Source organism: Pezoporus wallicus, unplaced genomic scaffold, assembly GCF_028554395.1.
Source record: "Pezoporus wallicus isolate ANWC-B61680 ecotype Strahan unplaced genomic scaffold, APGP_CSIRO_Pwel_v1 contig_5958, whole genome shotgun sequence".
Taxonomy (NCBI): Eukaryota; Metazoa; Chordata; class Aves; order Psittaciformes; family Psittacidae; genus Pezoporus; species Pezoporus wallicus.
In genome coordinates, this window is record NW_026638491.1 from 378,394 (window position 1) to 406,282 (window position 27,889).

General features: G+C 37.2%; 1 protein-coding gene across 4 annotated transcripts in view; it reads left to right on the plus strand.

Moving 5' to 3' along the window:
• Positions 1–27,889, plus strand: part of CPT1A (carnitine palmitoyltransferase 1A) — a 44,983-nt gene that overhangs the window by 9,943 nt on the left and 7,151 nt on the right. For 3 of the 4 annotated variants that reach the window (XM_057410882.1, XM_057410884.1, XM_057410885.1), the window contains 10 exons: positions 943–1,138; positions 2,235–2,423; positions 3,012–3,117; positions 4,668–4,784; positions 5,628–5,792; positions 6,802–6,936; positions 9,715–9,867; positions 10,989–11,093; positions 15,064–15,156; positions 16,634–17,191. In XM_057410882.1, coding sequence (XP_057266865.1) covers positions 943–1,138; positions 2,235–2,423; positions 3,012–3,117; positions 4,668–4,784; positions 5,628–5,792; positions 6,802–6,936; positions 9,715–9,867; positions 10,989–11,093; positions 15,064–15,156; positions 16,634–16,720 — 1,346 coding nt within the window. In that variant the 3' untranslated portion in view covers positions 16,721–17,191. Of the gene's footprint in view, positions 1–942; positions 1,139–2,234; positions 2,424–3,011; positions 3,118–4,667; positions 4,785–5,627; positions 5,793–6,801; positions 6,937–9,714; positions 9,868–10,988; positions 11,094–15,063; positions 15,157–16,633; positions 17,192–27,889 lie in introns of those variants that run through there. The other variant, XM_057410886.1, reaches the window with a different exon arrangement.

Here is a 27,889-nt window from a genome sequence, read left to right on the forward strand (position 1 = left end):
AAGTATTGAGAGTGCAACCCTTGCCTCCTCCCTGTCCTCAATAAAAGTATGAACTGTTTGCCATTAACTTTGGATTTGGTGTTCTCTTAGTCTGAAATGAGTGTTGCACAAAAGTGTATCAGTAGCCCATTCTAACTATAACACCTGATTATAACATACCTCCTGTGTATCTTTATGGTTCTCCTCAGTTTCTTTCAAATTTAAGTACAGTAATGGTTCTTCCCAGATTCACAGTAATATACCTGTTCTTTAAGGTAGTGAAGGGATCCAGTTGACAGTTTTCATTAATTAAGGGCTTTCCCTGGCTTCTGCAGAAACCCTCACATGTGGTTTGATATAATGCTTTCAAGATGAACTTTAGGCTTATGACAATTAAGCCATATAAATAATAAAGTTAGGAAAAATTTGTGGCTTAGGTTTTCTGCTTCAGTGATTTCCATAACACTACACTTCTTGGCCACAGATGGAGCATTCATTCTGTACCTGTCAGGATACATATGAACGAAATTTATGGTACTTAATTTGGGCTCTTTTAAGACTCCCCACAGATTATACCATGAATTCTAGAGTCTAGAACTTATTCAAGTCTAGAACTTGAATTAAGATGATTTAAAAGTACCTTTCCTCAGATTCATCTAGTGTGTTCTTCTGTTGACTACATAAATGAGATTATAATACTAGTGCTCAGTTTTAATATTGGCCACCAGTGTGGAAACTTATGGTACTACACAAGCAAATGATTGTCAAATCTGGATATCTGACTTGTTTTATGCAGGAATCCTTGTGCTGAAATAAGATGGCAGATTGGTTTATCTCACACTGTATTACTTTGTTAAAATAAACTGTGGCTAAATGGTAGGGCATGCAGTAGGCATTTGATGTTTAGTGCATTAGTGTTTTGAGACTTCAGCTTTGTTTTCACAAAGTGTTTGCAATTTCTAGATACTCTCCAGCATGTGAAAGACAGCAGACACATTGTTGTGTATCATAAGGGCCGTTACTTCAAAGTATGGCTGTACCATGATGGCAGACTGTTGAAACCCAGAGAAATTGAACAGCAGATGCAAAGAATTCTTGATGATGGTTCAGAGCCTCAGGCTGGTGAAGAGAAGCTAGCAGCTCTTACTGCAGGAGATAGGTAAGATCGTTATTATTTTTTAAATAGACTTCAATATTTAGAGACAGTTGCATAATATACTAATTCAGTACTGGCTTCGGAATTTTAAAATAGTCTGCAGTCAGTTGATTCCACCTTGATCCCTGATTTTGCATATTGCTAAGATGTGAAACCTCTTCAGTCATTTGTAACTACGTGGAGTTGAAAGTAATTTTGCAGTGGCATCCCTGTATACAGATTACGTGTACTTAGCTGGAGGAGTTTGATTTAATTGTGGTTATCATAAGGGTGGTAATTGGAAGCTTTACAGTATTACACGTACTGAAATACCAGAGTTTTATATCTACTCTGGTGTTCACTGTCATTTTAACAGTATTGTAAAGCTTAAGATCAAGAATGTGAATCTGGTAACTGTTACTCCATATTCATGATTTTCACCTGCAAAATAAAGCACTATGTACTCAGTTGGTTTTAAGTACAAAATCACTGAATTCAATTAAATCATGACAAGTTTAGATCAATCTGCCTAATTCTTTCTGGACAAGTGGGAGTGACTGTTGATTTTGATATGCTTTCTTACAAGGAGTCCCTTATTTTTCTCACTTTCTGCTTTTAAACAAGCAGATTATCTTTTTCATTTGGAAAACCACAGAAACTTGTAAATATACATGGTGCAACTGTATAGAAATTACATTGTTCAGAACTTTTTTAACTTCTGTTTCAGGCATTTCCAGTGAAACTTTTTTTGACAATTGTCCATACTCAGGTTTAGATGTTACAGCAATTGATATTTATCTGATTGTTTTCATTATTATTACTACTTTCTTCCATATAATAAACATTTTCTTTTTTCAGTTATAAATGTAGATAATCTATGCACATTACATGCTGCAGAAATATTGAATTTAGATTAAGCTTTGCATGCATGGTGTTGAAATGGTTCATAGGATTGCATTGTACAAGTATTTTCAGAATATTTATCTGCTGATACAGTTTAAATGCAATTAAAGTAGTTGCTTCAAATTTGATAAAAGTAGCAGTAATCTCATAGTGATCTAAAGAGTGCTAAAATGTCCAATTCTCATAATCTGTCAATAAACAAAATTCTTTTTTGCAGAGTACCATGGGCTAAAGCTCGACGGGCTTATTTTAGCCATGGAAAGAACAAACAGTCCTTAGATGCTATTGAAAAAGCAGCATTTTTTGTAACATTAGATGACATCGAGCGAGGGTACACAAAAGAAGACCCAGTAAGGTCACTGGATGTGTATGCAAAATCCCTAATACATGGCAAATGTTATGACAGGTACAGTACTGACTCTGGAAAACACCTTTTTTTTTTTTTTTTTTTTTTAAGAATTTCACTAATTCACGTGACTAATGCATATGAATTAGAGACTTATAAGATGATAATTTTCATTGACTCGCATAATAGTTTGCATTGGAAGCAACCTTCAAAGATCATCTAGTCTACCTCCCTTACCATAGGCAGGGACATCTTTCACTACCTCGGATTGCTCAAAGCCCAGTCCACCTGCTTCTGAACACTTCCAATGATGGGGCACTCGCAACTTCTCTGGGAAACCTGCCCAGTGTCTCAAAACTCTTATGCTAAAAGACATTTTTCCTTTCTGTCAGATCTGTATCTATCTTCTTAGAGTTTGTAACCATTGCCTCATATCGTGTCTAGATAGGTCACGGTAAAAGTCTTTCTCTTTTTTTTTTAATAAACTTTCTTAATATATTGAAAGATTTAAATAAACTGTTACTGGGGGGTGAGGGAGAAGCCATGAACTAGTGCATTTGAATGAGAATTTTTGAAAGAGATGAAGTTAAAGTGTAAAAATGCTTTTGTAATATACAAAACTATCAGGAAATCTTAATTTCTTTGTAGGTGGTTTGATAAATCATTCACTCTTATAATATTCAAAAATGGCAGAATGGGTCTGAATGCAGAGCACTCATGGGCAGATGCTCCTATTGTTGGACACCTCTGGGAGGTAGGTGTTTAATAGAAAAAGCTAATGCAGGAGATAATGGGATATGGTCTGTGCAGTGGTTCTGAAGATGGCCAGTTATTATCAATCCTTTGCATTCACGTTGCTGTGAGTGATTACATGCTGGTGTCTATAGCAACTGTAGACTTTAAAACCCCATCCCTAGCTTAAAAGAATAGTATAAATGAAAGGTTTTTATTGCATTTTAATGAGTGTAGATGTCTCATAGAAAAATGATACAGTTTCCCATTTAACTTGTTTATAATATTCAAAATCAATGGATTTGATATAGCATTGTATTTTGCGTATATACGTGCTCCTGAAGCACTTAAGCTTTCTTGCATTACAAAAATCCCGCACTTACTTTCAAAATTTAAAGAAATGGCGCAGAGTTAAACTTTTCCTCTACACTATTGTTTGATGATCTACAGATTGATATATTATCTCTTGTGTTTATTTACAATGATCAAATAAATGCATTTTTTGCCAGGTCTGTTCATCATGACCTTAGCTTGTTACTTGAAATCTTATTTAATTTTTTCTTTTTGAAGCTTAAACATATAAACAGTTACATGATTAACAGTAAGGCTGAACTGATTTGAGATTGACTTGACAGTGCAGTTTAGATTAGCTCAATGAGAAAAGAGTTCCCTTGGTTTCTTTTGAGTGTTGTTGCATGCTTTAGTTCATATCTCTGTACTTACAATTAATTGGTTCATTTTCTGCTAAGAAGAAAATAAGCTAAGTAAGATTTCAGTTCCTAAAAAGTTATCTGTTGTTATCTCTTTATATATTGCCTATTGTTTTAATAGAATGGATTAAGTTTTTTTTTAATATTTGACATGTTCTGACAAATAAGTGAGAAAATTAAAATAATAGATTATAACTATATATAAAACATGCAATAGATCTTTGTCAAGCTTTTTCTTTCCATATTAAGCAGCTTCAAATCTATTGATAATCCTGCATTATTTATTTATTTTTCATTTATTTCTTATTTTTTCATTGAGGATGTTGTTTGAAATCTTGTAAGACTGAGCTTATTTTGTCTGTTGTTCCAAGTTCTATTGTTCATGTTCGAAATATTTTACTTCTCCACCTAAGAACTCTAGTGCACATATAAAATAATCTATTTTGAGTGGGATGCAAATCTTGCTGAGACTCTCTAGAATGTAAATTGATCAGAAGTAGTGAAATCTAAGCCTCTAAGATTTGATTTTTTTTTTATATATTTTTTTTTTACTACTAGTAAGTTGAGGTAGCTTTCTAATTGAAGTAGTTTGATTAATTCAGTAGCATCTAACAAAATGTACAAGTGTAATTGATGTTAGCCTATCTGGCATTTTTCCCACTCAGAATGCAAGTAAAAATGCTCTTCGAATAAGAAGTAAACCAGGGGGCTTCACTTGCAGCTGTTTTTAGTATTTGGAAATGAATTGTATATTGTATTTCATTGGGTAGTGAAAATGGGTTGTATTGATTTTGCAATGAAATCCTAATTCCACCACAGTATGTAATGTGCTGCAATTCTGAAGAAGTATCATTCTTTGCAGAATGTAATGGCAACTGACTATCTTGAACTGGGCTATTCAGAAGATGGGCATTGCAAAGGAGATACCAATCAAAATATTCCTGTTCCTACCAAACTGCAGTGGGAAATTCCAGAAGAAGTAAGTACAGAACAGCTAGTGGTTTGAGGAAGAAGCTCACCTTTTTCTGAGCAGTCAAATCATTTAAGTATTTATTGATAACAATATAAATCGGCTTAAAATTCCTTTGTATCCTGTAAGATGTATTTCATGTGTGAACATAACTCAGTTTACTTGGAAAGGTGTCGGGGGTTTTAATGTCACTTAAAAGAATCCTTGTCAGGAAATGTCAGCTTTTTACTAGAAACTTTCTTGGGTGGCCACATGTCAAAAATAAGTGCCCAACTATTTTGAATAGTAATTATATTAAAATGAAGTTGAAGTCATTACTATCATTACAACAAATGCTTTCCTGTAATGGTTCCTTGAGATCAGCTGTCTTTTTTTGTGTTCAAAATTCTGCGTAGATGTCTAATAAGGTTTGATTTATTTTCTCTTTTGGCCTGATTTGAAGACACACTGCCACCATCTATTTGGATTTTAATTTTTAATAAAAAGGTAATGGTTGGTGATATGCTTAATTAAGCATGTATGGCAGATTGGAAGGCACACAGTTATTGTTGTTCTACCTCTGTGGGTCATTCTAGTGATCTGAACAGTCTAAATGCTGGTGGATTTTTAAAGCCTAATTTTTGGAGTCCAGAGGTGTATTGCTTAAAACTTTTTATTAGTATTTTGAATATTAACTTTCTGCCAAAGGCAGCATCTCGTCGGTCTCCAAAGGGAGATTATTGGTAATAGTTTCTGGCATGCATAAAGGCAACATTTCTTAGTTATCAATTAAAAATATTTCCACTCTTTCAACAGTTCTCTCAAATGACATTAATGCACACATATGCACACCTGTGTATCTATTTATTTTAGTGTCAAGAAATGGTTGAGAGGTCTCTGAGCACTGCCGTAGCTCTGGCAGATGATGTGGACTTCAATTCGTTTTACTTTGATACTTTTGGGAAGGGACTAATAAAGAAAGCAAAAACCAGCCCTGATGCCTTTGTGCAACTTGCCCTGCAGCTTGCTCACTATCGGGTAAGGAGAACAATCTGTTTCTGACTTACAAAATCTCATTAAATTGGGTATAGCATGTTCTAAACAATGTTAAACATAACTTTCAGTTTGGAGTTCATCCTTAATTCAGTAGTCACTACTACACTCTCAAAAAGGATTAGCAGAAATGCCTGCCTGTGTATTCCTCTGTTAGTTCATCTTTTCTGTAGCATGCTTTCAGAAAACACTAGTATAGCAATGTCCATGTTTTTCATTTTGCTTTTTGGTCATTGCTATTTAGGACTATTCTAGGCTTTTTAAGTAATTACAAATGTTTTTCCAAAGCACCCAGATTTCCTGGCTGCTATCAACATTGCAGTCTGTCTTACACGGTAGCTACACGGCTAATAGTTTGATTATCCACCTATCTGTTTCAATTTGAACACCCATTTTCCGTATCTAAATCTGGACAGACTGTCAAAATCTGTTCTGATATGTATTTTATATACATCACTTTCTAAGATGTGTTAGATAAAATTTTGTCATTTGGCAACTTTTAATCTGTAGATTGTACACATCTACAGAAATATGGAAGCCACATTCCCTAGACTTTGCAGATTGTTTTCAGTTCTCACATATCTTGAAAATCCCCACACTGGCATGTGCCTCCATGCTCTTAAATTTTTAACTAAAAATATTTTTAAGAATGTTAGTTTCTTAATTATTTACCACAGCTGTCTTAATTAGGAAGTCCCTGAACTTTTAAGCAGGTTTTTGGGTCATCTTTGGTTATAAGCGGAAGAAGACTGAATATAAACCAGTGAGGATAGTCCTTGCTAGTTTGGTTGTCCTATTAGCATTTATCAAATCATGCTACTAATCTTATTTTTGCCTTTATGTTTAGGCAAGTCTGATGGGCTACTAAAAACTTTATGTTGAGTTTAATTTGTGGAGAGGTTGATATCCTGTGTGCTTTCCTTGAACTGTTGATTAAGAAAGTGAGGCTAAGTCTGGCTAAACCCTTAAGATCTGAATTTTTTCCCTTTTCAAGGACATGGGAAAATTTTCTTTGACATATGAAGCCTCTATGACACGCTTGTTCAGAGAAGGCAGGACTGAAACTGTTCGTTCATGTACTGTTGAGTCATGCAACTTTGTTCGATCCATGGAAGACCCAACTGAAAGTGTAAGTTCATGATATTGTTCTGTATAATTCCACAAGGCACGTGAGTTATCACTAGATATCGGTATATATTCCTAAATAGTTTTTAAACCCTTGAAATTATGCCTTTGTTTTTTAGGAAGGAAATGCAGCATAAAGTTCATTGTCCACATTGTCTGTCAATATGGCAAAAATTCAAGGCTATACCAAAAGAGAATGGCAGTAACTTAGCCAAAGATGCTATTTCTTATAGTTCCTGAACTCCAGAAAACTGAATATACTTGTGAGATTTTTTTAGACTTGTAAAACTCAAATATAGATTTGTGAAATGAGTAACCTCCTACCAGTTAGGCTTTTCTTTCTGATAGGGAAGCAAGTATCACTCACAGGCATCTTTCCCGTGGCATTTTGACTGGCAAAAGAAGCATGGTCTAGGAAAAACACTTCTTTGTTTTGAAAACGTAGACAATAATGGGAAGGGTGAGAGCTGTCTGTTCTTTTAATCTACTCTCAGTTGTGATTTTTAGAGACAGTTGATGAAATAAATCATTATATTAGCAAATTTTGCTAAGCTGAATGGAATTTTCAGTTCTTCAGAATTAATAAAAATTTGAGTTTAAAAAGAGAGTTTTGTTAAATAGGAAAGTACTCAAGGTATTGCATCCAAGCCAGAGTAACAGCTGCGTGGGTAGAAGTTATAATGGAAAAGATCTAGGACTATAATAATCAGTAAATGAACATTCAGTGCTACGCCATTAGGAAAAACAGAGCCCTCACTTAAATTGCTCTTGCTCTTTATTGTTAGTAGTCTGTCCTCTCTGAACATTTTTCCTATACAGCATTAGCTGGGGTGGTATGTCCAGTTTTGGACATCACACTTGAGATATGGATTTATAGAGAAAAATGGACTAAAGAGAGTCTTAAGGTGAGAAAGAATGATGGTTAGAAACCCCTGGAGAGGATCTGTGAGGAGAGTTTGAACTCAATTATTCCTGCCTAGCCTGAACAAGAGAGAACATAGTGGAAAAGATAGGGAGCCATGTTGTACTCTAGAGGATAAGAAAGGCTGATGCAGATATGATGGGAACAATCTGTTAGCTGCCCCAGACGTAATGGACTTAAATTTCAGGCAGAAACACATTAGGGAAATATTTTCTCTAGTAAGGATAGTGAGTAAGGAGGGAAATAGAATCCTGAAAGCCCCAGGCCATTACTTTGGGAGGTTGTTTTTTCACTTTGACAGTCTTTGAAAGTAAGTTACATAATGAAAAGGGTTTTAGTTGATCAGATCTTGGGGCAGAGAAGTCCAAGCCGATAAACAGTTGAAGTTCTTTCTTCAGAAACAAAGAACCCTAGGATTCTATGAATAAATGTTACTGCAAATAAACTGATGCACAGAGAAAAAAGAACAAACTTTTTTCTCCCTCCTCTTTCTGGAGTTGTGTGTAGGTAAAATCCCCCTTAATATGTTGTGCTGGGAGCTATGATCAGACCAGTTCAAGTCTGAAAATCCAGCCATGTCAAGGTGTTACACACAGCTGTATGGTACAGCTACTGTGCAGCTACCCTGTGTATAGAAAGCAATTTTGACAGTCCTAATGTCAAAACCTAAGTGCTGTTACATCTCCACAGTTAACATCTACTTTTTTTATTGAAGGAATAAAATAACCCCATACATGGCAAGATATATATACGTAATAGACATAATTCTGCTCATTGAATTTTTCTTATGGTTACTACAAACATGATTCTTTCAGACTTGTTGATTCATTATTGCCCTTCATCTGGAATTACCAGCAACAAATCAGAGGAACCCCGCCTTCATAGTGCAAGTTTGGGGTTTTATATGTTATGAAGATATATTACATGCATTTATATATTATTTCCAAAAGAGTTGTCTGCCTTTACTGCTTCTTTTTTTTTCTTGGAATTTCCTTGGAATTTCCTTGAGGCATGTATCTTCCATGGATTATCCACAAAACTTTAGCCCTGGATGCCAATGGTGGGCATATTTAGCATGACTACAAGTGATTTATTAGTTTTATTGCTGAAGCCATATAGGCTGTTCACTGTGTCCCATATAAGTGGTGTAAAATGCAGTGATGCTGGAGATAAGAAGTGGTAGGTTGCCATATACTCAGTATGTTCATTCCGCATCATAAAATCTTAACAGAATGGCTCACTGTTTTGAACAGGCACTTTCTTTCAGCTCTTACAACATTCATACAGTGTTCATAGAACTATGGGGTACCTCAGGTTGGATCCATAAGGATCATTGAGTCCAACTCCCTGCTTCTTGCAGGACTACCTGAAACTAAACTGTATGACTAGGAGCATCATCCAGACATTCCTTGAACAGGCTTGTTGCCCTGACCACTTCCCTGGGGAACCAGTTTCAGTGACTGGCCACCCTCCCAGTGAAGAACCTTTTCCTAATGTCCAATCTGAACTCCCCTTGATGAAGCTTTCCAATCCTGTTTGCATGACTTCTGACTGGAATTGCCTGCTCCTGAGATTTTAAGAGAAGGCTTTTGAAAAATGACCACCAGTCATGAACCCAATAACTTCAGTGTTGTCAGTCTGCCTTCTAAAGCGGCCGATGCAGTTCAATGTTTTCTTAAATCCTGTTGAGATTTGTTCTTCTGTAACTCTAAGACCACTGTCTCTAGAAACTAAATATACAGTAATATAATATACTTGACCATTACACATTCCAGCCTTGAGAGCCATTGCTGTAACTTAGTTTCCACACCTCCATACAGTTCACTTAACTGATTTTTCTTCTCTTTGTTTCACTGTCAGAATGAAAATAAGCTGAAGTTCTTTCGGCTTGCTGCTGCCAAACATCAGCACTTATATCGTCTTGCCATGACTGGTTCTGGCATTGACCGCCATCTCTTCTGTCTTTATGTTGTCTCCAAGTACCTGGCTGTAGATTCTCCCTTCCTTAAGGAAGTAAGTGACTTTTACTGATAACTATTAATTACAGCAAAAAAATCCTTTTTTAACCTAGCATTTTGTGGTATCTGCTGGCATAGTTGTAGAACTCAGGTTTTCTTAAGAAAAAAGCTAAGAGCTAACATTGCTTAGTATCTGCTGATAGATTACAAGTTAGTTTCATTTCTATGTATGTGCTTGTTAATAAGCCTATAGTAATACTTTCTGTGAGCTTTGTACTATAATACATATTGTTAAGGGTTGCAAGAAAGATATAGTCAGTATTGAAAAAGAAACCCAAACCAACCAAACCAAAAAAAAAACCCAAACCAAACACTGCTTGTTGTTTTTACACATTTTCAAGGCAGCAAAAAAGGCTGTTTTCTCTCAGGAATGCTCTTTTGGAACTGTGACAAAATCACTTTCTTTTACTGTGAGATAAAGCAACTATATATTGTGATTTTTTTTTAATTATTTTTTTTATGCACAACATTAATGTCACTGTTTTATTACCCTAACAAATGTTTTATTGCTTCAACTCGATTTTAAGCTTGTGCTCTATAAAAGTAATTATATTGCAGTTGTTCATGTTTCCTGATTAATAAAAAATGTGTTCCAGCTTGCCTCCAAATTAAGCTACTCACATTTGTCTGCTTGCCCTCCTAAATGTGACTAGGGATGAAGGCAAGAATAAACCAACTTTCTACAGATTCTGCAGACTTTCAAGTTACACCTGTATTGCTAAAGAGTTTAACAGCTTCTAACTCGATGTAGTATCTTACCAAGATTTCACTGTGGCTGTTAACGATCTTGTTGTTAACAAGACCTGTTATGCAGAACTTCCCTGGCTATAGACCAGATTAATCTGTTTTGAAATAGTGTTTCTACTGAAACAACTCTTATTCTCTTTGAGGAACTGACATCATAACCTCATATGTTAACAGTTTGCATATCAGGACAAGTTTAGCTATTTCTTTTAACCCTTCTTAATTGTTCATTCCGTTGAAGTGGGAACTGGAGTCATCCTTACTATTGCTTTAGTGAGTGTTTTCTAACTTACCTTGACTAGTTTTCGGGAAAGTTGCATGTCCTTAAACACTGCATGATACTTGTATGCATCTGTTTCATATCTAATACAGGTTTTGTCAGAACCTTGGCGGCTGTCAACAAGTCAGACACCACAGCAACACATTGATTTAAAGAAGAATCCTGAAATGTTATCCTGTGGTGGAGGATTTGGACCGGTATGTTTGCTAAATACAAATACTCCTTTAAAACCAGTTTATTTTGAATATGCCACTTTAAAAACTTTAGATCTGTAACACCTTAATATTGTACATCAAAGGTGCAACACATGCTATTAAATGAGTGTGCTTCATGCTTTCTCATTATGTGGCAATGCGCAGAAAAACCTGCATCACCTTTCTGTCATATCCCCCTACAAGAATAGATTATTTGTAAGGAAAGGTACAGTTATCTAATGTGGTACAGGCCTACATGGCAGAGAGATTTGATAAAATGGGGGCTCTTACCACATTACATACGCCCAGAGATTCTCTTACATCAGGCTATTATTACACTGACAAATGCCGTATTACTTAAACTAGATTTTAAGGTTAGGATTTGCAGGAGTAATTATACTTGATATGTTCTTTATATTTTCTGATAAGTTTTAAAAAACTGTTCATGCTTTCCTCCAAATTAAGCCACTCATACTGTTCTACTTGCCCTTCTAAGTGTGAATAGTAGCTAAGTCAAAAATAAAACCATGTTCTACAGCTTCTGTAGACTTTCAAGACACTAGCGTATTGTTAAGAGATTTCACAAGCTCCTGACTTTCTGTAGTCTTTTTCTGGGATTTGAACATTTGATTATGACAATATTATTCTTAACAAGATCTGTTAAACAGAATTTATGGGGCTATAGACTAGACTAAATCTGTCTTCAAAAAGCTTCTCTACTAAAAGAATAATGAGAGGGATCATAGGACTGCTCTTTGCCACACAGAGATTAGGATGACAGGTATAGCGTATTTTGGTGTCCTGAGTTTAGCAGTAGCAGTCATTTTTCTCCTTCTTAGTAGCTGATGCAGCGCTGTGGTTTTGACTTTCGGCCTGGGAACAGCACTGATAACACTGATGTTTTAAGTTGTTGCTCAGTAATGTTTACTCTGACCAAGGACTTTGAGGACTTTGTGAGTCTCATGCTCTGCCAGGGAGGAAGGGAGGCTGGGAGGAAGCAGAGACAGAACACCTGAACCAAACTAGCCAAAGAGGTGTTCCATACCACAGCACATCATGCTCGGGGAGGTAACTGGGAGTTACCCAGAAGGGCACTCTCTTCTCGGTCGGGCTCGTTTCGGCAGGCGGTATCGTATTCTCTTCCCTTGTTATTTCCCTTATCATTATTATTGTTGGTGGTAGCAGTAGTGGTTTGTGTTTTACCTTAGTTACTGGACTGCTCTTATCTCAACCCGTGGGCGTTACATTCTTTCGATTATCCTCCCCATCCTTGGGGGGGGGGGGGGGTGGGGAGGGGGGAAGGAAAGAAGGAGGGGGGAGTAGAAACTGTGTGGATTTAAACCACGACAGTTCTTTTGGCGCCCAGCGTGGAGCATGAGGGGTTGAGATAACGACAGATTTGTCTGGAGTGTGTCTAATCGTATTTGTGATAAGCATTCATTGTTTTGGATTAATAGTCATGCATCACAATGCTGATTTATTGGCTCTCAAAGTTGTTTCTCTTGATCTCACAGTTTCAATATATCGCACCTTACTTAGAGCTGGTATTTGCTGTGTGTTTTTCAAGTGTGGGGCTTGGGCTAAGGTTCTTGTCTCGTTGTACTTTATGGTAACGACTGCTACTGCTAAACCCAGGACATTTGGCTAGTTTGTCAAGCTGGAATTTTGGGTTTGTTTTTTGGTTTTGGGGGTTTTTTGGTTGTTGTTTTGTTATTGTTTATTTATTCACATTTGATACAGCTTTTAGTAGTTCTTGAGGTTGGAATGAGTTTAAATTGCAATATCAGGGAAGCCTGGCTATTGCAGTGCTGCTCATATGTGAGAAACTGGCTTGCTCCAGCCAATTATGAAGTCAGTATTTAGAATCTCCAAAAAGGTGTGGTCTGGCAGTAAAACAGGGTTTTGGCTACAGGAATGTCTAACACTTTCTTTTTGTTTTTGCTAATGCTACATTAGGTGCTCCCTTCTTACTATTTCTTCATTCCTCTGATTTCCTTTCTTCAGTTGTTTGTCTTTACAAATAACCTTGCTTACTTTTCCCTTCATTGTAGAATGGTTAGGGTTGGAAAAGACCTTAAGATAATCTAGTTCCCTAAACCCCCTGCCATGACCAGGGATACCTCACACTAAACCATGTCACCCAAGACTCCGTCCAACCTGGCCTTGAACACTGCCAGGGATGGAGCATTCACAACTTCCTTGGGCAACCCATTCCAGTGCCTCACCACCCTCTCAGTAAAGAACTTCTTTCTTATAGCCAATCTAAAATTCCTCTGTTTAAGTTTGAACACGTTGTCTTATCACCACAGTCCCTGATGAAGGGTCCCTCTCTAGCATCCCTATAGGCCCCCTTCAGATACTGGAAGGCTGCTATGAGGTCTCCACGCAGCCTTCTCTTCTCCAGGCTGAACAGCTCCAACTTTCTCAGCCTGTCTTCATACAGGAGGTGGTCCAGTCCCCTGATCATCCTCGTGGCCCTCCTCTGGGCTTGCTAGAGCAGCTCCGTGTCCTTCTTATGTTAAGGACACCAGGACTGTACACAATATTCCCAGTGGAGTCTCATGAGAGCAGAGGGGCAGGATCACCTCCTTTGGCCTGCTGGACATGCTTCTTTTGATGAAGCTCAGTATGTGACTGGCTTTCTGGGCTGTGAGCGCACACTGCCCAAAATGAAAAAGAATTTCTTATATCCTTACAAAACCTGTGCTTCGGTTTGCAGAAGTAGCCCAAAGATTCAGTACATCAGGCTTTTCCATGTGTGTGTACTCATGGTTTTTTGTTATTTGGTTGGTGTTTTTTGTTTGTTTGTTTATTTTCCAAGTGTTCTGTAGACTATAGCCTTGTAACATTAACAGAGAGCAGACTTTGAGGCTGCTTAGCAGCAGTGACAGCAAAGCTCTTGAAGGTTGTGATCCTTTGAGTTAGGAAAGAGAAGAAGGGTAGCAGCAGGATAGTCTGTGTTTACTAGGTATACTTAGATTATAACATCAGACTGAAACCTGGGACAGTTAATGCTGCTAATACTGAAATTGGACCAGAGCTCTGTTCATGATATGAGTGTTCAGAATCATATCTTTGCTGGAGGGTCAGATGACTTTGCCTTTGGCTAATTTTTCATAATACAAGGCTTGCATACTTTGCATTTATATAATGCATTTGTTTACATCTGCAGAGTGATCTCATGAAACAGTAAGTTCAGATATGCAAATGAATTATTTTATTCCTAAGAAAGTTGGGGCTGTTCAGCCTGGAGAAGAGAAACTGTATGGTGATCTCATAGCAGCCTTCCAGTATCTGAAGGGAGCCTACAAGGATGCTGGAAAGTGACTCTTCATCATGGACTGTAGCAATAGGACAAGGGGCAATCAGTTTAAACTCCAACAGGGGAAGTTCAGGCTAGCTATAAGGAAGAAATTCTTTACTGTGAAAGTGGTGAGGCACTGGAACAGTTTGCCCAAAGAAGTGGTAAATGCTCAATCCCTGGCATTGTTCAAGGCCAGGTTGGACAGAGACTTGGGTAACGTAGTCTAGTGTGATGTGTCCTTGCCCATGGCAGGGGGTTGGAACTGGATGATTGATCTTAAGGTCCTTTCCAACACTAAGCATTCTATGATTCCTTTCTACTTAAGCATGGAAGCTGTATAGCTGTTTTGGACCAGACTTTGATAGCAGAAGGTCTTTGAACAAGTATTCTATTAAAAAAAATAAAACAAAACAAACTGAAGCTGGGAAATATTACAGACATACATTCAGAAAATGCTAATTCCATGCACTTCAGATGAGACTAGAACTGTTTTCTTAAGTGGAATCAATCTTCAGAAATGTCACATTAAATGTGAAAGCTTAAGTCTTCCTTAAGGAGAAATTGCAACATATTTTCGAAACTGTACAGTAAGAATTGTGTAGTTATGTATAAGATAATTTAGGAATGGAAGGAAAAAAGTTCAGAACTTTTTTTCTCTTCTTCCTCTAGGTGGCTGACGATGGTTATGGTGTTTCTTATATCATCTTGGATGAAACCTCCATCCATTTTCATGTCTCCAGCAAAATATCTTGCTCTAAGACGGTAAGAATCAGTCCTTTTGTACAGTTTAATAAATCTGTTCTGATATCTGCTTATGAAACTGTTCTACAGATTCTCTAAATGAAATTAGTAGGACTTGCAAGATACAGTTACAATTTGCCTTTTCTTCCTCAACATATGCTGTTTTGTTGGGGGTGGGTTTTTGTCTCCACTTTACAAAAGTAATACCTTTATTAACCAAGGAAGCCATATTCTATTTCACATATGGTTTCAAGCATAAACAAAGCCCATAGTTGTCTTTACATATGAGTAGTTCCTTGGAACTCATGTAAAATGACTCATACCTGTCCAATAGACAGTAAGATTTTTTTGTTGTTACAGTTTGGCTTCGATTTTTCTCTGGTTGCAATTGTAAAGACAGAGTAAAATGTATGCTCCCTATTCTTCAGATCTTTTTGGTTTAAATAATACTGAAAGAAGGTGGCACATAAATTGTAATCTGTGCTTGAGAAACATAATTAATAAAAAATTTATTAGAGTAACACCTATTGTTAGAATGTAGTAGATGTCATCTATTGAGTAGTCTGCTGTTGCAGAGGCATCCAAATCATCTTTCCCTTTTAGATTTTTATGACTTTAATAAACATGCTGAGTTTGTTTAGGATAGCATAACTGAACTAGTTTCCCTTGTTTGACCTTAACTTGTCTGAAACATCATGGTGCTTTTGGTTAATCATTAAAGATGAGGAAACACAATTTTATTTTTTTCACAGTTCAAATTGTTCTTCAGATGAGTATTAGCTTGTATGTTAAATTTCCCTGTGTTTTACTTACTGGTCAAAGGTCCATACAGAAAAGACAGCATTTTATGCGTGTGGCCTTGATATTACTAGAGTCTTTGTAGTAAATCCTGGAATGTAGCTAATAATTTATTTTTCTAATCCTACCTCTTCCTTGTACCTTTCATCTCACACCTAGAATAAACAGAACAAGTTCACAGTTTGTTTACACTTAGATAACTGTAATTTTCATTTTCAATATTTTAGATACTTTTTCAATGGCAAAAAAAATCAGGGTTCTCATAGGAACTCGAAATAGAAAAACTTTTTCTGCTCTTTTTGGTATTTCTATGTCATTAGTGAGAGACTTTTTGAGCGTTCGTTTTCTGAAAATTAGCTTTTGCAAATTCTTGTGTAAGAAAACAGTATTGAAACCCAGCTATTTTAAAGTCACAGAAAGCTATAGAGGCATCTGTTTTCAAAAAGAGATGATCTCAGTTCTGTTTATAGGAAAGTAAATGCATAATGACGAACTCAGTAATAGCAGAAGACTGGATTAATTTGTATAACATTAAATATTTTGTGATTTAAATTCCTCATTTTATGGTAAAATAGATACTCTAGTTCTCTAAGCTCCAAAATTAAAAAATGCTAAAAGGTTCCTTCTTTTGCCTAAAAGATGACTGTTGATTGACAGTACAACTCTTTGGTTTTGTTTTTTTGTTTGTTCCTTTTTAAAGGATTCTCATCGTTTTGGGAAAAACATCGCAAAAGCAATGGTTGACATCATGCATTTATTTAACCTTAGCAAAAACTGTAACAAGTGATTCGCCTTATTGGTACCAAGCGATCGCCTGTTGTGGGATGTGAGCTCTTCTGTACAGTGAACGAAGGCAAGTTTTGTCAAACAGTAGCTGGTGAAGAAACTGAGTCAGCATCTTCTTGATCACCTATGAAAACCTTAGCACTGTATTGAATGTTTCATTAATTTTTTTCAGTAGTTTGGAAGAGTTTGTTCCACAAAGGATGGCTTTTGAAATCTTGTCTGTTTCTAGCGATGTAGTATCATTGCATGAAGTCATGTATATTCTAACTCCTACAGTTTTCTCTTAATTTGTACACACTTGCTCTTTTCTTACTTGAAATTAGACTACTTGTATTCCAGAATCAGAATGATAAAACACACCATCTTAAACGCAAATATTAGAAAAAGTTCAATTTGCTGTGTATTCATAGCAGAATGTTCTTCAATGCATCTGCTGCTTTATGTCAAAGAATGACAAAACTTGTGGCTGTTTGCCTTTATTGTTTTCTGTTGTTTGGGTGGTTGGTTTTTTTTGTTTTATTTTGTTTTTTTTTTTGTTTGGGTTTTTTTTTTAGGTTTTTTAAAAGGAAATTTCTGTAAAGCAGACAAAACCTCCCTTATATGACCCACTGTAACACAAAGAGTTGTAAAAACTTTGGGGGTTTTGGAAAAAAAAACCACAACATTGTTGTAGTAGTCCTACATCAGGTAGTAAATTGTGTTGCCTAAGTAGCAGGTACCACATTTTTCTTACTACTTTACAAGCATGTTTGCCACATCATTTTATTTCTCTATAAATAAATGGACCTGTGTGCTTGTTCAGTTGAGTGCCTTAAAAAAAAAAAAAAAATAATATCCTAAACCCAGGAAAAAAACTGATTGTGAGACCTGGTTTTACATTGTCTTACTGGTGAAGGAGGTGAAATAATAGTATTTCAGATGCAGTTTTCAAATTGTAAGTTAGATTGATGTGGCATAAGTAGAATTGAATATGTTGCCATATGGTGGGTGCAGTTAGGTTTGCAGCTCTAATGAAAGGCTCCCATGAGTCCCAATGAAATGCAGGAATAATTTTGTTTCAGATCTACAGATACACCCATGTTTAGGTTGGTAAGTGGTATCATTGGTCATTTGAGGTGAGAGCTTCCGGATCCAAGGGAATGCCAATTTAGTTAAAAGCAACCAGTCTGATAGCCTATGAAGCAAGCTGCTGCGGAGGCTGATCAATTGCAGGTTGCCTGCTTTCAGCCTGAAAGGACCACTACTACTTTGCCAACCACCTGCATGAGAAGGACAAGCTATTAAAGCAGTGGAAAATAGCTCCAGAATGGGAAAATTCTGGCTACTTCAAACTCCTACCAGGCGATGGTTTTGGTCAAGCAGTATCTGAAGGATACAAGACGGAAGGGGAAAGCTATTTCATTCAAAAAGGAGCACAGTGTTTCCAAGCACAGAAATGAAGGGGCTACTGCAAAATAGAGTAATTTTGTATGTAATGCTTCTCTTCCCTAGGCTTTTAGGTGTGGTTTCTTTTTACATCCGGCAGTGCAGTAAAGTGTACCTGTTACTACAACAAGTCTTTTGTTTTAAATATAAGGTACATGCTGTTTGGAAATACAGTGAATGATGCTCTACAGCTATGCTGATTTTAAAAGGCCTTTGGGGATGATACAAAACTTCTCATTAGACTTTGAATGTTTTCTGGCCAGTATTTCTTAACTTTCTATGCCTCTTCATGTTTTTGTTATTTTCATTTTTACTCTGATCTAGCTATTAAAACACCTGTACATGTATGTTTGATGTGGAAAACTTCAAAGATCCCAGATGCATGCTTATAAAGAAACCTTCACAGGAACTGGCCAAAGACACTCATTTGGACACTTTGAAATAAGCCTTACTGTAGCTGGCAGGCCTGGTATTTGTCAAACTACTGCAACAATTTTATAGTGATATATCCTTTGAGAGCTGCAGAAACAATGCACTGGGGTTTTTGCCCCCCCCCCCCCTTTTTTTTTTCTTTTTTTATTTTATTTTATCAACCACTGACTAATCTGTGCTTAAATTAACATTAGGGCTTGTAGGATTTTCTTCAAAAAAGTTTAGATATGACTCTCAGGTTTTAAATGTTTCAAGTCTAATTGTAGTTAGTGCAGTTATCAATGCAATTTTACATTCTTAGAGAGTTAGACTAGTTGGCACAGAAAGCGCTTTTTTTTCTATTATAAGTGTTTTAAACATTTTGTGGGATTAAATGTATCTTTTTAATTTGGGACAGATCACAATTCTTAAACAGATAAGATTTTTATTTCATTTTCTTTAAAATATCAAAGCGTGTAAATAAACTATGCTTTTTGGATGTAAATCTTAGAAATCCACAGTGAACGTAGGTTCTTAATAATTAATTTAAATCTTTGTTTGATATTGTGTACATACAGTAAAACTGCTTGCTTTTTTGCTCAAAAGCCATAGGAATGTGACTGAAATGACCTAGATTTAAATGAACCTTCTAGTATAATGTACTCTATAATAAAGTTAAAAGTTCATATTCCAGAAATATTTATGTATTTCTGGAATGTTCATATATTTGTTCATATTCATTTTGAGAAAAAGTACTAATTTGTGACTAAAACCTTGATTCATTTATTCTCAATTAGTGATTTAAGAGCTTAGGGTTGAGTAAAAGTCAGGTTGGATGATAAGATCTTGACCCGTTTATTTAACAGCAGGGCAGAATTGGTGGAATACCTCAAATGTGCATTTTTCAAATTTCTTATTGCCGCTATTTCATGCCAGAAATTAGGAAAGCATTAAGTACCTTTACAGACTACCATTATGTAGGGCTAACACCATACCTAAATATTCTTTAAAGGGTTGGGTTTTTTGGGAGACTAAGGAAGTGTGTGACTGACCTTGAAATTCGTGCTTCTAATTCAGCCTTTGTACCAGCTGTTTTCTCCCATAAAAGTATATTAATTTGAGCTGGTTTGTGTTCTTCTTTTATATTTTGTTCAATTACTCTCCGCCTATGGTTAGTTATTTACATCCAGTGCTTTGTTGCTCTTTCCTACGTTCTTCAGTGACTTCAAAAAGTAAAATAAAATTTCACAATTACACTACCTAGTACAGTGTCTAATATCTTTTCTGTCTTTTTCCCAGCTCCCTTGCTGCTGTTGCTGGACTTGTGAAATCACTGCTATTAAATCTGGTTCAGAATGGCAGTAGCAGACTATTCAGTCTATTTTAGAAGTAACCTATACATGTCTTGTTAATTACTAGGGAGTGTGGTAATGGACTTCTCTTTTTTTTTCAGGTTCAGTAGAAAGAAGAAACAGCACAGGTCTTGCTTTACATGAGCTTTTTTCGTATGACACAAGTAACTGATGGAATATTTATGTGAAACAGTTCTGGTTACAAGCTAGTGGATAGCACTAGTTTGATCTTTACAGCGAATAACCTGTAAAGTATGAATGGTAAAGTAGTGGAGAACTAGTTCTGGCACAGAAAGTTGACATTGTTATATAAACCACTACCCCAAGCCCTCTACACAACCTGCCACTTTTGTGTGATAGATAATTTTCACAGCCATTTAGCTTGCTACTTTTCTGAATGTTGCAGCCTTAGCTACATGAAAGAACAGTGATTTCAACTTCACACTTCATTTCTTAGATACTGTTAGCTCCTGCTTCTATTTCACACATTGCCCACCAAAGCTGGATACCGAAGTTGTAAACCCTGTTCTGTTTAATCTGAACAAAAAGACTGTATGGAAACTTTCTAGGCTCAGAAAATAAAGATTTATTGTGCCTTCCCCCCGCCCCCGAAACTGAAGACATCAATAGAGAAAAGGAAAAGTTGAGGTTCATTTTCTCCTTTCAAGGAAACTTTTTCTCTTACACGGCCATAGGTAGTGTAGTGTTTTCTCAGCTCAGAAATCGCTGTGACAATTCCCAGGTTTACAGAGTGAGTTGTAGAAAGAGCTCGAATCACAGAAGCTGGAAGTCAGCTATTTCACAGCATCACAGAATGGCTGAGGTTGGAAGAGGTTTCCAGAGGTCATCTGGTCCAAACACCTGGATGCTCAGGACCATGTCCAAAGGGTGTTTTGAGTATCTCCAGGGACAGAGACTCCACAACCTCCTTGGATTACCTATGCCAGTGTTCAGTCCCCTACATGGTAAAAAAGCGGTTTCCTTATGTTCAGAAGGAAACTCCTGTGTTTCAGTTTGTGCCTATTGCCTCTGGTCTTGCCAACGGGCACCATGGCAAAGAGCCCGGCTCCCCTTCTTTGCACAGTCCCTCCTACTTTGTATTTCCAGGCTCAACAGTCTTGTCTCTCAGCCTTTCTTCATACAGGTGCTCATATTCATACATACGCCCTTAGTCATCTTTTTGGCCCTTTGGCCACTCACCAGTACGACGCTGCCTCAGCACTGGACACAGTACTTCGGTGTGCTCTCACTAATGCATTCTTCCTCATGGGTAATAGCACACAGCCCCTACTCGGTGCCGGGGTCCTGGTTCCTCTCTGCCTCCTTGTACCGCGGTGTGATTTCCCACCCGAACTATGCGCTACATCCTAACGAACAAGCCTCCGGGCGCTCGGTGCGCGTTGCGGTCACGCGTCCGGTCACGTCGCGTCCGTTAAAGTCGCGCCGCGCGGTGCTGGAGGAGCCGCTGTGGCGCAGGGTAAGCGGCCGGAGCCTCGTCCCGTTCCGCCGGAGGACCTGCTGGGGGAGGCGGCAGGGCAGCCGGAGCTTCCGGCCGGGGCTCGTCTCCCTGTCCAGCCCCGGTGGCAGTGGTGGTCGGTGCATGTGGGTCAGAGAGCTCTCAGCGCTGACAGCTGCCGGGCCGGAGGCATGGGCGGCTTCGCCCTCCCCATATTGGCTAGGTCTGAACCTAGGAACAGTGGTGGTGGCAGTACAGGGGTATTTTGGCCCATGTTTTCATAACGGGGCCTCGTGGTGCACGAGGGAGAGGTGCTTTGGCTCACGTTGCTTATTGGAATGGTGGCATGGCAGATAAAGTTTGGTCTTATTGTGCTATTTACTGATACAAACTTAAAACTATAATTATCATAAATTCACAGAATGATTTGGTTGGAAGGATCCTTAAAGCTTATTCAGTTCCAACCCCCTGCCATGGGCAGGGACACCTTCCACTAGACCAGGTTGCTCCAAGCCCTGTCCAGCCTGGTCTTCAACACTGCCAGGGATGGGGCAGCCACAGCTTCTCTGGGCAACCTGTGCCAGGGCCTCACCACCCTCACAGGGAAGAACTTCTTCTGTGTATATAATCTGAATCTCCCCTCTGTCGGTTTAAAGCCATTCCTCTTCGTCATGTCAATACAAGTCCTTGTCAAAAGCCCCTCTCCAGATATCTTGTCAGCCCCTTTAGGCACTGGAAGCTGCTCTGAGCTATCCCTGGAGCCTTCTCTTCTCCAGGCTGAACAAGCCCAGCTCTCCCAGCCAAGCTGTCTAAGCGTACTACATCAATTTTTATTTTTTTTTTTTTTGGCTACTAAAGCCAAGTAGTAAAATTCTGATTTAAGTCTGAATGCTGTTAATGTGTTCAAAATGCACAAAGAATGTGCTCTGGTAAAAGCAGTTGGTTTGTGTTGGCATGGTGGCTTGCATTTTCTGACAGATTCAGAACCCCAACAACCTCTTCTAGATTATAAATTCCACAGTTTTGTGTTAATTGGGTTAATCTTCATTATTATATGTACATGTTGTTTGATTAAGACTATTTTGTTCACTCCTAGATAGAAAAACTATTCAGAAGAATATAAAAATATAAAATTTCATTATCTTCAATGGGGAAAAAAAAAAAAGGAAGCCATTGACAGTATGTCCATGAGTATGGAGAGGTCCTTTGATATAATAGACAGTGGGCTTGTGACTGTAATATTTAGTCAAAATAGTCCTGTTAGTTCTGAAAACTTAAATCTGGAAACTGTAGTAATTAATAATCCCATTGAAGAAGGATTGTGCTCTAGTCAAGACAATCATTTACGCACTGTAAATGTGGAAGATACTTTGTTAGATCACTTCAAGTATCCACTTGCCAGTGAAAATCAAGATACAGTAATAAAAGTTGAAGAACAGCCACATGGAAACAACAGCTGTGATGAGGATCTTGAAAAATACAGGGATTTAAATCCTCCAGAAGAAGCTGAACATATGCATTCACCTTACCTGCCTTCAAATGGTGTCCCCCTTCTTTCTTCTGTACTGATGCAGAATAAAAATCGCAGTGTTCCAACTTCAAGCATTTTCTCTCCTGAAGGAACATCCAGTCAGAATGTCAGGGAGATACCAGTAAGATTAAGTGAAATAGGAATTTTCATACATTCATGCTTGTTTGTGATTACATGTGGGGAATTGCCACATTAAAACTTATGCGAGAACCAAATAATGTTTAAAGTTAACATTTTTTACTAGAACAAACTTAGTAGTAAATACAGAAATTAATTTCTAGTTTATATTGCTAGAAGTAGCATGCAGTTGAAATATGGTTCTGACTGTAGTTCTTCTTTGTCAATGTTATGAACCATATTTTTAAGTGGCTGTGTAGTTATTTTGCTTATTAAAAGAACTTTATCATGTCACACATGCGCCCACTTTGGTTTTGTATACTACTGTCTGTATTAGCAACTATTAAGACAGTTGTACAAAGTACAAATAGAATATTAACTTTTGTTCTTTAGTTCCACAGGTCATCTTAAAATCTGTAGTCCAAATGAGTTAAAAAGTAACTTATTTGCAGCAGTAAACTGCAGCTGGAAATGTTAAGTCTTCATGGGGAAAGTAGTTTCGTAAGAGAGGGGTTTCCTATTGCTTTCAATGTCTGGTAGTTTATAGTTTGAAGTTACATTTTCTATGTTTGATCAATTACTATCTAGAAAGGTATGGAGCATAAAGCTTCTTGTGATGCTCACAAGACAAAATCCGCCTGCTTCTAAAGGGGCACTGAGGTCTCAAGATAACTTCCTTTGTGAGGCTATCTTGCAATAATTAAGCATACCCATTGACTTTTTTTCCACATAAATATTTTGACAAATGGTGCTGTTCTCAGATTCCAAAATGAAAAGCACTAAAAGCCTCACAAAAATCACTTTGTTGAAAATCACTACACACAGTGGGGCTGCCTGTGCAGGGAAAGTTCTGTCACAGAAATGATTGCTACCCAGCCCAGTGGGTTTCCTAGTGGTGTTTCACCCTGAGGTGTTTGAGGTTTGCTGTGATAGTTACCTTACGTTTTCTGGTTTTCTTTTTGATTTCAGATTACGATATAGTTTTGAAGTATCTCTGGCTTGGAAGGTTTTTTACACACAATAATGCTCAGGACACACACAGCACTCAGTATTTTTAGTAGTTGTTTAATAATCGAGACCTTCAATCTTTTGAAATGTTATTAAGATACAAAAGACTGGTGGAATCCTCTAGAAAATAAAGATGTGATTAAGAAATAACAGTTGCTTTCTTCAAAGTTAAGTTGAAGATAGGGAAAATTTGTTAGTCTCTGTACAAGGAGCTGAAAATGAAACTTAGAAAAAGAATCTTTCTGACCAGCTCTCTTTCTAGTATCCTTACAGTTCATCATACTAAATCTGCAGGTTTCCTTAATTTGCCCTGTTTCTTGAAGGATTAGGACAAAATTCCACGAGATTATAAATAATTTTATTGAAAGAAAGCAAGCTGATCGATTGTTTCAATGCTGCTTGCTTTCCCTCCTAAACTGCTGTCAATATGAAGAGGAAGCACAGCACATACAGATAGAGAACAGATTTTCTAGTCTGAACAACCACAATTCTAATTTGAAACTAGAAAATTGTTGATTTCTGGTTTTGTTCCATTTTCTGTTAGTTTGGTTTGATTTTGAAAATACACTTGTAGGTATTAAGTATGCTATTATAGTTATAAATGCATTAGATCTAAACCATAACTGTATTTTGAACAGAAAAAGCAGAAATAATATTCTAAGTATAAGATGGTATCTGGTAATGCTCAGTGGGCTGCAGCATTTATGTGCTTAATTATGTAATGAAAATCTAAATAACTCCCAATTTCCAAGGTAACTTTAAGGCAGATTTTTGTTTATTCATTTTGCTTTTCAAAAATGAATCCTACATAAAATAGTTAGAAATAAAACATTCTTTTCTTCAGGTGTTCAGATCATTCATACCTCCAGTTGCAGGTGAGAATGAAGATATTTGTTCTGATCAATTTGAAGGAATCCCAAAGAGTACTATGCAGTTAGAAAACTTGACAAATTGCTTAAATGGTAAGTTCCCAAAGTGACTGGGAAGGACTTTTTTTTTTTTTTCTTTTTCCTCCTCTTATAAGCTTAGGGAAGGATTTAAACAGCTAAATATGTTAATTGTGCAATTTGGCAAATCGTAGTATGAGCCTCTCTGGTAATGTAGATATAACTAAGATGTTTGAAAGGAGATTGGATCACTGTTTGATCGTGTGTGTTGATGTTGCTTCAACCACTTAGTTCAGTCTTCCTTTTAATTTTCTCCCCAGTTCCTTCAGGTGACTGTGAAGAATATATTCCTTCTTGCAGGACATTTTTTATTTTTTATTAAGTTGAACAACATTTTTATTTCACTTTGAAGTTTGACCAGCGGTTATGAAAGTTGGGTGGTTTGTACTGATGCTGCTGATGACATTAAGCTTGTGAGCAGGTGTTTGGTATATTCTGCCCTTAACCTGTTCACTGTCCTGCTCAGGGTTAAACTGACTGCTAGGCTTGATCTTACAAGGCAGTTTATCTTGAAGCTAAATAAATTCTACAAAATAATCACAATAAACCTTTTAAAGACATCAAAAAGACCCCAAATGAAGCCTGTTTTTCCCAGCAAGCCTGTTACAAAAGAATATTAAATACTTCTTTTACAAGAATGTAATGTAGTGACACCAGAATGTCTTTCATTGATCCTGTAAAGGAGTTCTTGGTATAAAACACTGATCTTTTTATAAATAAAACATGCTTTATTTTATGTGCTAGAATCTGCGAATGATATCTATGGCTTACCTCAGACTAGTGCTTCTGTCTATGATGAAATAGTAAGTATGCATGCAAGATTTTATTATTATTGGAAGGATCTTTCCAAGTGTTGAATATCTAAAATGTGATTTATTCTGTGCCAGAGGGTAAAAGGTTCTTTCAAACACTGTCTTATCTGATCTGTTCAGAAAAGAGAGGGAAAGAAAAATGTTGCTCTGTAGATTTCTTACACTGCTACATTGTGGAGAAAGGAAGAATAGCACCTGGAATTTTCTTCTTTTTCTATTCCTGCTGGCTCCTCCTCTTAGCCATCTGCACACTCTCATTCCAGTTCAGGCCAGTTGCTTGGGTGTGTGTGTGTATGAGACTTCTAAGGCCACCTAAACACAGTGGGACTCTGCCAAATGCCACTGGACAGCCGACTGGTATTTGAGCCTTTATCCCATGTGCAATGCATATGAAGAAACAGAGCTAAGGGTGAAAATCTGGCTTTTACATTAACATTCCTGGCCTATGGAGATGTAGAATCAGAGGACGGGTTGGATCAGTTTGGATTGGAAGGAACTTCAAAGGTCATCTAGTCCAACCCTCTGCAACGAGCAGGGACATCTTCAGCTAGGTCAGGTTGCCCAGAATCACATCCAGCCTGGCCTTAAATGTCTCCAGGGATGGCGCATCTAGCACCTCTCTGGGCAATCTGTGCCAGTATTTTACCACGTTCATTGTAAAAAAATTCTTCCTCATGTCCAACCTGAATCTTCCCTCTTTTAGTTTAAACCCATCACCCCTTGTCCTGTCGCAACAGGCCCTGCTAAAAGGTCTCTCCCCATCTTTAAGTACTTAGAGGCTCCGTATCTTTCTTGTACTCAGGACTCCAGAGTTGGACACAGTACTCCAGGTGGGGTCTCACCAGAGCAGAGTAGAAGGGCAGAATGTTCTTTGCAACTTAGTCTCTTAAAATGCTTGAATTTTTCAAATGTAATTTCATTGATATATGCAAGACAAACTCGAGAAATTCAGGTATTTCATGAAAGGGAGATTTCTGAAATGCCATGACATACAGTAGTTAATCACCATAGCAGAAGTTAATTTTAGAATGTAGGTATAACTGAATTTGCAGTCCGGTCTCAGATGACTACTTCTTACTTAGACTAATACCCAATGATCCCCAGTTAAGTTATATAATTCAAGATTAATTTTTGTTTTGCATAATTTGCTGTGACTATTGCCTAACTTCTCCATGGCAGTTTAGAAATCGATTGATGCTTTATGATGTTGGAGAAACTGAATGCCATTGCTACTATGAAGTATGCTACTATTCATTGTTATTCTTCAAGAATATCTTTACTTGAAATATAGCCAAAAGTCATTCTGCTATTGGACATGTAAGTTAACTATTCTCAGTATCATATTTGAATACAATCCTCACTTTGAAACTTATTATTTCGGCAATAAATTTTAAAATTTATTGTATTTGCTTAAAATTTAAAGTAGATTTTAAAGCATGCCTGTTAAGTGTTAAAACTTCATATTTCAGCCTGAGATAAGACAGGCAGTTAGTAATGTTACTGAGAATCAACAAGATAGAGCAATTTTTCAGAGTTCAAATGTTGATGACTCTGGCTGCAAGTTATTAGGATTGCATAGTGTAACGGAGGAATCCAGATGTTCACACAGAAATGATTGCAACCCTGTGGTAATTATATCCTGTAATTGATAGCAAAATTGTATTCTAGAGAAAATTAACTTCAGGAAATCACAGTTAGTAAATGTGCTATCAAAAATAATAAAGCAGTCCCTTTCTTGGATTCAGAGTCTGTATTTTATCTCATTATAGTGCTACTTTATATAGAGATTATTTTCTATTTGACAGCTGGAAACAAAGAACCCCAATGCGAAGTTTACTTCATCCAAAGGAAAAGTTTTTATTTAAAATTACAGCTAAATAAATTAAATGAAACATGAACAATTTCAATGGCATGTTCTGGTTACGGAACTGAATCCACAGCCAGCTCTAGTATATAGCTAGAATCAGCTCTATAAAGCCCCGTGAAGCAATTTAGAGAATCAGGAATCTCTATCACCTAGGCTGAGGAGCTACAGCATTAGATCTCAGTAGCTGCTTCAAAAACTAAATTGAAATTAAGGGGCAACAAGCAAACATGTAATGTCATAATGA